Here is a 10,928-nt window from a genome sequence, read left to right on the forward strand (position 1 = left end):
GAAATAGAATATCTCCGATATCTGAATTTTGTTTTTGCTTTTGTGCAGAACAGATTACCATTACGTTTTTTTTTTGGTCTTTGGTTGCTTTGTCTCTGTATTTAAGGAAACCGCTATTTCTCAATAAACCAGTTTGAATACCACGCGTTTCCTGTGTCTTCTCTTTCTTTGTGGCTCGTTCAGGTTGCGCCCACGTATTTCCATAATGACGATGTAGCGCTCGCGGAAATTGTCAGCAGATTAAACAGGGGCGGAAAAATGCAAGGAATACCAACGCGCAGCTTATATTCATTCTTGAGAAAAAGGACGCTTTTGAGCATCTGCCAGTTGCCACCTATGTTTGGACAATGCCCCGTAGCGGGTATGCGTCATTTATCCTTTGAGGACGAAGAGTCGAGGAGGAGTTGCACGGCCGCGTCACATTAGTCTTTTTCTTGGGCGCGTGATTGAAAATTGAAAAAAATATCATTGGCGCAGTTTTCCGCTACTGTCGCAGCGCATGGAAATTGATAGCTTAGATAGCACATTAGGTCATTTTTGTGGTTCATGCACGACGTAGGCAAAAGAAACAGAAAATGAGTCGACCTTAAAGAGCAGAACACTGATTACCACACACCCCAGTCATCCAGAGATCCCCTGGTGCATAGAATATCCGATGACTACGGAATTTTCGGAGCACCTGAAATAGCTAGAGAGCATAAATGTTTCAGTTTAAATCTTGTAACCATTGCCAGGATGATTCGTGTAGTTCAGGAGCGACAAAAGAAAATAATCTTTCGAAGCGACTAAAACAAGGCACAATTACAAAAACGCTACGGTTATTTCATCTCGTCTATTCTATTCGTTTTTTTTTTGCTGTAGTTCACCGCGAGGACCATGAATGCGAGGTGAGAAGAAAAAAGAAGAGGTCACCTCTTGCGCCTTAGTCCAGCAGCATGGCAATGAATTTTCTTCGCCTTTGGATTCGCAACGAGCGCAAGACTGCAAATAGCGACAGGTATGCACTGCACAAGCATTTCTTTCTGACTTCGATACACGGTGCTCAGATGGAAATCAATGCCGCGCCTAACTGATAACAAAGTCTTCAATGGAAGCAGCTGGCTTTGACGCAGAGCCAGGCATGTTTCGCGCTTGGTAACTAGTGTGCTGAAGGCCGATGCACGGCTACCTACATGACTTAGCTGATGACATACTAAGCAGTTTTAAACGGGGGGGGGGGGGCTAGTAACGACATGGCATGACAAGAATTCCTGGACACCAACATTTAGCGCTGTTTGTTGGCTGTCAGTAGCGAACACCGCAAACGTAAAGGGGAATCTTAAACGTGTAATTTTAAGAAAACTAGAGTGGAGAGTTTTGAGCGATTCTGCGCAAACAATGTGATTATCTTTGAAGAGTATGGCCTACAATATGCTGTGCGCGCTTACACCAAATATATCTGACGGCCACAGAAAATCAGTGTGATGTACCGGAGATTCCACGTTTCCACGGAATTATGAATGTTTAGTATGCTAGAAGCGTTTGTGCAGATTTCCTGGGCTTTTTTATAGCCAGCATGAAAGAAAGCCTACGGCACTCATCCCGATTCTGTGCATCCGACACAAGGTTGCCTAACCGCAAAAAGGCATGTCGATAGTTAGGAAAAAAATGTGCCAGACTGACACATGTGCACGAAAGTGTGCTTAGGAAACTAGCTTTTGGGGAGTGGAAGCGAAAACGTATAAGAGCTGTGTTCGAATCAACCTTGACGGAGGTTGAGGAACGTGGGCAGTGGAGCATTGCATATACCAATTGAACGAAATTATATCTTGCGTCTTTCAATACGTACAGGGAGCCGTGTGCTTCAATAGGGAGTGGGTGAATATTTAGGACATCACACAACCTTTGTCCGTAAGGTTCCGAGATTGAGTCCATTAAAAAAAAATGCGGGTAACATTGAAATAATGTGTGCAGCAGCCATTCGAAATAGTCTCCCTTGCAGTCTATATACAGCTTCCAACGCCTCTTGAGATCTTGGAAACAGTTGGAAAGCGCTTCTTTTGGCAGGGCTATGAGCTCCTTTGTCGTGGCGTCTTGAATGGCCTCCACTCTCCTCATCCAGCGATCTTTTAGGGCTCTCTTCACATCAGGAAAAAGGAAAAATCACATGAGGAGAGGTCAGGCGAGTATGGCGGATGGGGAAGTACAGTAGTGCTGTGCTTGGCGAGAAATTTTGTTACGCTGAGAGCAGTGTGCGGCCTTGAGTTATCGTGGAGAAGGCTCCATAGTCCAGACGCCCATAAGTCACGGCGACGGCGTCGCAGTGCATCACGCATGTGTTGGAGCACGCGGATAAAAACTCCTGATTCACCGCCTGCCCTTGTGGCACGAACTCGTGGTGTATGGCACCTTTGGCATGGAAAAAAACTATCAGCGTCGTCTTTGTTTCAGTCTTCTGTCGCCACACCTTTCTCGATGCCGGATATCTTGTGGAACGCCATTCGGCGCTCTGCCTCTTTGTTTGAGCGTCGTACTAAAAACACCATGTTTCTTCTTCAGCAGTGATGGTGTCGATGAATGCTGTATCCTTCTCTGCCTCGGTGAGCAAGGCAGTGAGGAAGTGCGGCACAAGTCTGGCATTCTGCTTTTGTTTCCTTGTGTTCTCTCTTAAAATTTGGTGGCATGTTGCCTTACTAATGTCGAGAGCATCTGATAGCATGCTGACTGTAATGGTGCAGTCTTGCTGTACGATTTCCCTGATCCGAGCCACGTTGTTTTCATTCCGTGAAGTTGAAGGGCGCCCCTGCCTTTTGCAGTCTTCCCGCGACGTTCTTCCTGAAACAAACTTCGTGTGCCACTCGAAAACTCGCGCCCGCGATAATGTCTTGCTGGATAAAGCAGCACGAAGGAGCTCATACGCCTGTGTGGCTGTCTTGCCAAGCTTCACGCATAATTTTATGTTTACACGCTGTTCGAGGTGGACGTCCACCTCTCCACATTCACTCAGAATATAATGCGCAGGCGACTAGTGACAACGTATTTTTTTACATGTAATGCCATCTAGCGGGTGCACAATAATTAACATAAATAGCTCAGGTTAGTCCGAAAAAATGGTGCTACACATACGCACCAACATTTGTTTTGTGGAATTATTTCTAGACAAGAAAATAATTTAGTTTTGAAACTTTACGGACAAAGGTTGTAGTAGCATTCATTCACGGTGTCATTTCCTTGATCCGCTCGTGCTCGCGCAGATACTTAGAAGACTGCCTGGATACTCGCATACGGAAGCAAGACAGGACAACTCGTTCAGTTTTTGTATTTGGGTACACAGTGAATAAGCCTCTCCTGTCATTTTATTGGTATTGCTCCGGTTTGTACGTCTGCTCAGCACCATCTCTGTGTAGCTATGTTTCTTCCAGCGGCATTATCGAGTGCTCAAGTTATTAGTCTTTGCCGAGGCCGCCAACATGTTCATCTAATTTTCACATTTTTGTAATTTTAGGCCATTATTACTAACAGGGTGCGCAAGATCGGATAATGGGAGCGGACTTTGTCTTGAAGTGGACATAATTCAGCCGATGATAATGGCGACGTGAAGTGAACGCAAATGGTGTGGTGCTATTTACTTTATATAAAGGCCCAATGTGCAGCCTAAGAAGCAACTCAGCTTTGGCACCGGGCCTCAATGTAGGCCATCTGCAATTCTGCTGGCGCTTCAAAGCTCTCTGTAAAAAATTACAGGGTTACACTTAAATCTGCTTAAGAGCCGTAATGCGAAAGCCTTTTCCTTACCTCTCTTTCTCCGTCCATTTTTCATATTGATTGTTCACTTTTTAAAACGTATTGTTTCAATTTTTATTCTTTCCATTTTTTTTTTATTTTCGGTTCTGCTTTATTGATTTATTTAGGTTTATGATGTTTTGTTTTTCATAATTTTTTTGTCTTTATTTTTTAAAATTTAATTAGATATATGTTGCTTATCAGATGTTGCTTAATCATTTTTGTATTTCATTTTAATTCCCATACAACTTATGACTGAGAGTTCGTGCGCACACTTTTGCGCACAGCCTCTGTCTACAAATTCTGTGCACAAGTTCCGTCCACGCCACTCATCAGCCAAGAAAGGCTTACGTCCTAATAACAGCTTCAAAGTATACTGCGGAATCAGAAGAGGGCTGCTGTAGGCCCCGAACACAGCGGGATGAGTGATCGAGCGGTTTAGAGTGATTATTTTGTTACGAAGTCTCCATGCCATAGCGAGCGTGTGAGAAACGCTTCCGCGTTTTGCACTGGAGTTGTGCTTATGCGCTGTTTCCTCCATCCCGCAGCATCGTGTACGTGCTGAGGATGAACAGCCCGCTTAGTGGCTGCGAAAACAACGGCGACCCAGAGGCTCACTTTGCCGGCTTTAAGCACCGGTTCGAGAGAAAAAACTTCGTCGTATCCTCCATCGTGGTCGCACTGCTGATAGGAGCCGCCGTGTGCTTCGTTTTTGGAACAAGCCACGTATGTACTTCAGCGTTATGTTACCGCTCGTTAACAAAACATCCATATGAGAAACAGGGGCAGAAAATCTGAAGCAGTGAGAGCAAAAGTGCCAGGTCAGCCCGGTCATGCTGAGGGAGGGGGTTGCGGTCATCCACGCGAAACTGGAGTATATAAACAATTTTCTCAGTACTACGCCACCCCATTCTCCTTTGGCCTTCTTCAGGGTCTCGAGCACAATACCACTGTAGGCTTAGCCACGACCACCCTGCTGATTCGGTGTGAAATGATAGCGAAGTGTTAAGTAAAAATATGACTGCACCACAGGTTCGATTTTCGCGAACCAACGAGCAGGCCCAGAGAGGGGCAGGAGCGTTCATATTTCCTGCGCTTCTAGCACGTGTGAAATACTGTGGCCCTCGCACTCACATGACGCTGGGCAGTGCTTTAAACTCCATCAAGCTCCTCGCTCACCGCAGAACTTGGCGGCCTTGTACTCTATTTAGTATTTCGAAATTCAAATTAATTAAAACGCAACTTAACTTCACATGCACGCAATGCTAAAAATTTGACCTGTAATAATTTTTCTCGTACTCAAAAGCTGTGAAAAAGTACAGGTGAGTCTCATTCAAACTCTTGCATGCGGAGCTTATGAGGCGGTGATTATGATTGTGACGGAACGTCACTGGGATTCTAAATTTTCCTAGCATACTGCTGAGCTTCGCGGTGCTTATGCCTAATTGCATTTCTTCTTAGGAAGAAAAGCCTGATGGAGTGCAAGAAAAAAATGCTATTCTGCATCGTTAGCGTCCTTAACAGGGGTGTCACGATACAACGCCGACAGTAGACGTGGTGCATGTATGTTTCGGTCACATGGAAGAGAATATATTAGAAAATTTCCACTAAACGGGACAACCTGTCCTTAAGCACCACACCAGAGGGAATGGCGGGAGGCAACCGTTAAGTTCCCTGCGGTCACCGGTAGGGAATAGGAGAAGAAACTAAAAAAGACGTTAACACTACAACGCCAATTGCGAGACACTGTGTTTTGTGTAAGTCAAATTTACATCCCGAATTTTGCATTAAAGTTAAGTGCAACAATACGCTGAAAGGCTTTTGAAGGAAAAGATATGGTACAACCGTTTATATTTCCAAAACAAACGAGAAAATTCTTCGTGCGCTGAGGCAATCTATCATCTCCAGGACACTTCAAAGGTTCTCTATAAGACGTGGGTCCTAGCACAGTAGACCGCAGTTCCCGCTGGTTTAACTCTGTTAGCGGTACCTTCGTCCAGCCATAGGGCATACAGCGGCGGTTCATATGTGAGTCAGCTGATTGCAGACCGTGTTTCGGGAAGTTCAAATAACTTCACCCGCCGGCTCGGCTATCACCAAAATAGTGTCCGACCGCGGAGTGAGCAGACGATGCTCGCCCAAACGCACACGCTGTTGAAAATTGCTGTGATGAACATCGAAGCCTGCGATGAACAAAGAAATGTTAAACTCTTTTTACCATACCATACCATAACATCATACTATACCATACCATACCATATACATAATAACATATCATACTATACCATACCACGTCATACCATATAGCACAATATACCATACCGTACCGTACCATCCCGTGCCATTTGTCATGCTGTGCCACAACATACTCGTTCTTTGCTCGGGACGCAGTCGCCATATGCCAGAGGAGATAGTTGCAGTTGACGCTGGACGCTCCATTCAATCACGCATTGCTTTGCAATATAGAAATGGTGATTTCGCAAAGCGCATATTAGCTATAGTATTCTTGTCAGTAGCACGAATAGATTTAGTGCTGGCCTCGAACAAAATCTTTCCTTCTCCTTCGCGTATGCACGAGAACCAACGCGGCCTCTCATGCTCGACTGAGCAGTTTGCCGAGCGCTTGACGCGCTCCGTACTTGTGAGCGTTGCATCATTAGACGATTAAGATGCTATCACAATATTTGTCTCGGATATGAAAAGAGAGGAATAAATCAACAGTGGCTTCCACATGTAGCACTGCAGTTTATAACGATGTTTATTATTTTGAAAATTATATATTGCGATAAAAATTGCCATTAAATCTAGGACCACGCGCAATAAAATTCTTTACGTTCTATGCCTGAATCACTTCTTCGCTTTGCGTCACGCAGCAGTCAAAAATGACAAGAAAAGAAACATCTGTCGGAAGCGAAAGCCCCACACCTCTCTCGGAAGCCATCAGCTACGACGATGGCCTTCGGAACCGACACCAAGGATCCGGCGGCATCATGGTTCACTCGTCTTCAACGCAGAACGTCTCAGCGACTAGGGTCGACCAGTGAAGACTCATCAGACAAGGCCTCCGCAATTTTGTTATCACTGGAAAACTTCAAGCGAAAGCCGAAGGGTTCAGCGCTTCCAGGGTGTTAAATACGAGAGCGAGGACACTGACATGGAACGTTGGCCTTAATAAATATGCGACAGTTTTGTATGACAATAAAAGTAGCCTTTATGGAATGAAGCCAGGCCTCAATATACATGCGATATAATGAGAATAAAGTCGAGCGGTGACATCAAGCTGGGCAAAAGACTTTCCATAACGGGTTGTGGAAGGGTGTTCTAGTTACTCAGTTAGCAAGATGTATCTACCGAACTTTATATTGAAATATTGAGATCTAAGATAATTTTGTAAGAAGAAAATATAATGCCATGTGGTTTCTACTTCTCTCCGTCAGGCATTAGCCACAGCGTGTCTCTCCATGCGCTTTCAAGCACCAGTGTGCCTACAGGCTGATTTGCAACTTGGTAGCGTACGCTATTGGTTACGCGCGTCCATCTCAGCACCGTAGCGCTGATTTGTCCGACACCACGAAAATGCCGCTTTTGTTCGGTATTGAGAGCAAATGTGTTTTTCTCTACTGAACGGTTTTCAATGCAAAAAGGTGCGCAATGCACCTTGCTGTGCCCCTGGAGACCACGATATATTCAACATTGAGTTGCGTGGAAAAATAATACAGTTCAATAATTAATTGTACAGACAAAAATAGATTCTGAAATCAATTTTTTCACAAAACAACACTTCAAGTCGCACAGTACTAGGGCCTCTAACATTTCGATGGAGGCGGATAGTTAGAGGCCGATATACTGTGCGATGTCAGTGCGTGTTAAAGAGCCCCAGGTGGTCAAATTATCCGGAAGTTAAATCAGTTATTTGTCGCTCAGAAAAATCAACCCGAGAGCACCTGTAATCGCCGGGCAGTGGGGCATCGCTTAACCGCTGCAGCACTGCGCCAGGACAGGCATGATGACTCTCATGTATCCATGAATGTAGAGAATGACCTTCTGCACATATGGGAATTAACTCATTGCACTTTCGCTTTGTACCTTTAAGACAGAGCTTGAGCGTCCCCTACAATTATTCGGAACGTATAATTACTCAGCACTTTGAAACTAATGTGAGGAGTATAGAGATTGCAAAAGGTATGAGTGACCATCATAGTCACCACTCATGACATCATATAATTATTCTGCGAAGTAGCATGACTCAGCACTTCTGCCATCACAAGCCGAAATTATAAGCGCAAAAATTTTCGTGCCTCTAGTTTGCATGGCAATGAAAAAGATTGACAGACAACCGGCGGTCCGATCCGTAGGAAACGTGTTGCATTGGAATTTAATTCCACCTTGCATGATACGACACATCACGCTCCGTTCTTTACATTCCCTTTCATTGCACACTCATTCTCTGTAGTTCTTTATACTTCAACCGAAGGGTGGCGTCTGGTAAGGGCGCGCGTGTCTGATATCTCCGCTGCGCATTGCTGCTGCGCATTCCTCGGCCCCGATAGCCACCCTTTGGGTTGTTCTCGTGGTAGCCACCTGCGGACCTCTTCCTCCTTTCCCTTACATGTGGATAAAAAACTTTTCTCGCTTCAGTTCGTCACCTGCCACCCGTAGCAGGGTGTTCTCGGAGGCTTCAGAAAACGCTGGACACTGGCAGGTTTTCCCGATATAAAGGTTTTAATGCTAACGCTATAAAATTAAAAGGCAGATTTCTTTTATGGCTCTGGCTGCACAGTGGAGTAATAAGGAGGCCACGGTTCATGGTTTGTAGTAACCAACTGCTGCGTCTTTAGAGTGCATACAACAAGTACCAAGGTCCGGAGAAAAGACGAGTTACGGTGCGAGACAACAGGTGTGCAGAAAATGGGGATGGGGGTCGTGACTCTCTTCATATTTGTTATTGTAATTGCTTCTCACATGATCTTGACTTGCTGTTTGGACAGGCTAGATGTTCTCAACTGATGCAATAATTATCGGCTTTGCTGAGGCCTGCTGAGGTCTGCCGATGGTCTTGCTGACGTCATTATTTTTATGAATAAAGAGACCAGATATATTCTAACCGGCTTCGTGCTATGTCTGCTTTCTCAGAGCCTCTTCAGTTGCTATGAACTAATAGGTTTCAGTTGTAGCGTTGTATAGGATGCGGCGGCAGCGCGCGCATTTCTTGCGGTGCAGAAAATCGCCATACAGACTGAATCATTGTTCTTGCGCACAGATGCATCTGTGAAAATTCGGAGATGACAAGTGTGGTTTCCCCGTGTGCATGAGCCTAAGTGGAAGAAATGAATGTGGATTAGCTCAGCTAATCTAGGATATACAAAGCGAAAGCTGTTGGCCTTCATTTCTGCATTGGCGTTGGCGTTGACAATGTTCTAGACGGCGATGGCTTTGAGCAACAGAGGAAGGGAGCATAACTGGCTCCTTGGGTGAGTGGACGCCGCAATCGCGTTTTGAGGTACGTGGCAGTGATGAGAGAGAGATGTGGCCTGAATGCATTAGCGCTGACAACGTTGTGGCAGAGACGCCGCACTGCAGCAATAGGCCGCAGCGTTATTTGGGGACCTACCTTTCGCGACCAACCATTAGCTGTCACCTGCCATAGTGGTAGGCTGGGCGCGGTGCCTATTAAGTGTGCTTAACGCTATGAAAGCAGGTTTTTGCATTTTTAAACCAACGCCACGTACTTGGACAGCTGCTCCCTTGCAGCGGCGGCTACGGCCACCGACCCCGCCCTGCGACTGCACAGCCAGCAACACGCAACCTTCCTGGGCTGCTCCAATACGGCGGAGTTGATGGGGAAATAAGAAAGGAAAACTGGGCGGGTTGGTAGGGATTCATGTTCAACTGCACAAAAAAATCAAGACTGAGAACGAGAAGGCACGACAACGGCGCAGACTATCAACTGATTTTTTGTTCAAGGTAAAGAAGCCTATATATGTATCCTCAGTCCGCGGTAAGACAGACTAAAAACACGAAAACGCAAACACTGTCACACACTATCTTGGCGCATGTAACGTGATTCCACTGTTATCACACATCTAAAAAGCAAACTGCGCATTGTCAGAGACAACATAGAAACAGCAAACCCGTGGGCACACTCTTATCAGGCTAACACTCCATACTACCTGCTCGCGCTAAAAAAACTGCTCAAAAAGGGTATCTCCCTATAAATCATGCCCACCGATGGTGATGCTACGCAGTAATCGGATTCTTTATCAGGTAAGCTTTCACCAACACCCTGCATACCTGATCCCTGTGCTTAAATAAGGCGCTGGTCTTGTTTAACCGTGGATAACAATCTTTGCAACCTTTGCAGTGCAAGGCAAGATTAGAGGAAGCCGATCCGGCTCGGGCTCGGGGGAAGGATCCGGCTCGACCTGGACCTGCTGCTCACCCTCTGTTTTCCGCCGTCCAGGAATGCTCTGCTGTGCAACTCCTGCGCCGCCCTACGCCGCCTGCTATCCAACGGTCACGGTACCCCACTAGTGCGGACATTCGCTCTCGCATCGAGCGCCTCGCGCAGAGAGGATGCGCCGTGCGTGCACAGTGGGTGCCTGGTCACTGCGGCATCGCCGGCAACGAAGAAGCTGAAGACCTCGCGACCGCTGCACATCAACTACCTCCCAGCGGTCTATGCTTTGCACTGGAGGACGTGCGTGCGGTCATCCAGGAGCATCTCCGAAAGCAGCACCCCGACCCACGCATCGCAAGGGGTGAGCGCATCGACAGCATCACCGGCTGTCGCGCACTTACGCGGTCGCAACGTGTAATGATCCTCCGCGCGCTCATTGGCTGCGTGTGGCCCGGGGAACGACGGGAGCGTCACGGAATCGCGACGTGTGATTTGTGTGACAGATATGATTGCGGCCTATAGGGCACTGGGAATACTACCAGACTTCCTCAAGAAGCTATTGTGGCCGCAGGGCAGTGCGCGCACCCGTGAACAAACCTTGGTGAGCCTCTATGCATTCCTCAAACAGACGGGCTTGCCGTCCCGTCTGCCCTCCGCCAGGTAGTTACACGCAGTGACCGAACGGTCCGTGAGTTCTACCTTAGACGTTTAACAACTGGACGCCCCTCTCCAGTTATAGTCAACATAGTGCTGTGCGCGTGTGGTTTTA

The 10,928-nt window shown here is 46.5% G+C and overlaps 1 protein-coding gene across 1 annotated transcript; it reads left to right on the plus strand.

Annotated features, from left to right (window-relative positions):
- The first annotated feature begins 930 nt into the window (after positions 1 to 930).
- LOC144119074 (uncharacterized) lies at positions 931 to 6,910 on the plus strand. Its single transcript, XM_077651799.1, has 3 exons — positions 931 to 997; positions 4,311 to 4,488; positions 6,636 to 6,910. The coding sequence occupies exons 1-3, from the start codon at positions 936 to 938 to the stop codon at positions 6,804 to 6,806; spliced, it is 411 nt and encodes a 136-aa protein (XP_077507925.1). The 5' UTR covers positions 931 to 935; the 3' UTR covers positions 6,807 to 6,910.
- The last annotated feature ends 4,018 nt before the right edge of the window (positions 6,911 to 10,928 follow it).

Source organism: Amblyomma americanum, chromosome 2, assembly GCF_052857255.1.
Source record: "Amblyomma americanum isolate KBUSLIRL-KWMA chromosome 2, ASM5285725v1, whole genome shotgun sequence".
Classification (NCBI taxonomy): Eukaryota; Metazoa; Arthropoda; class Arachnida; order Ixodida; family Ixodidae; genus Amblyomma; species Amblyomma americanum.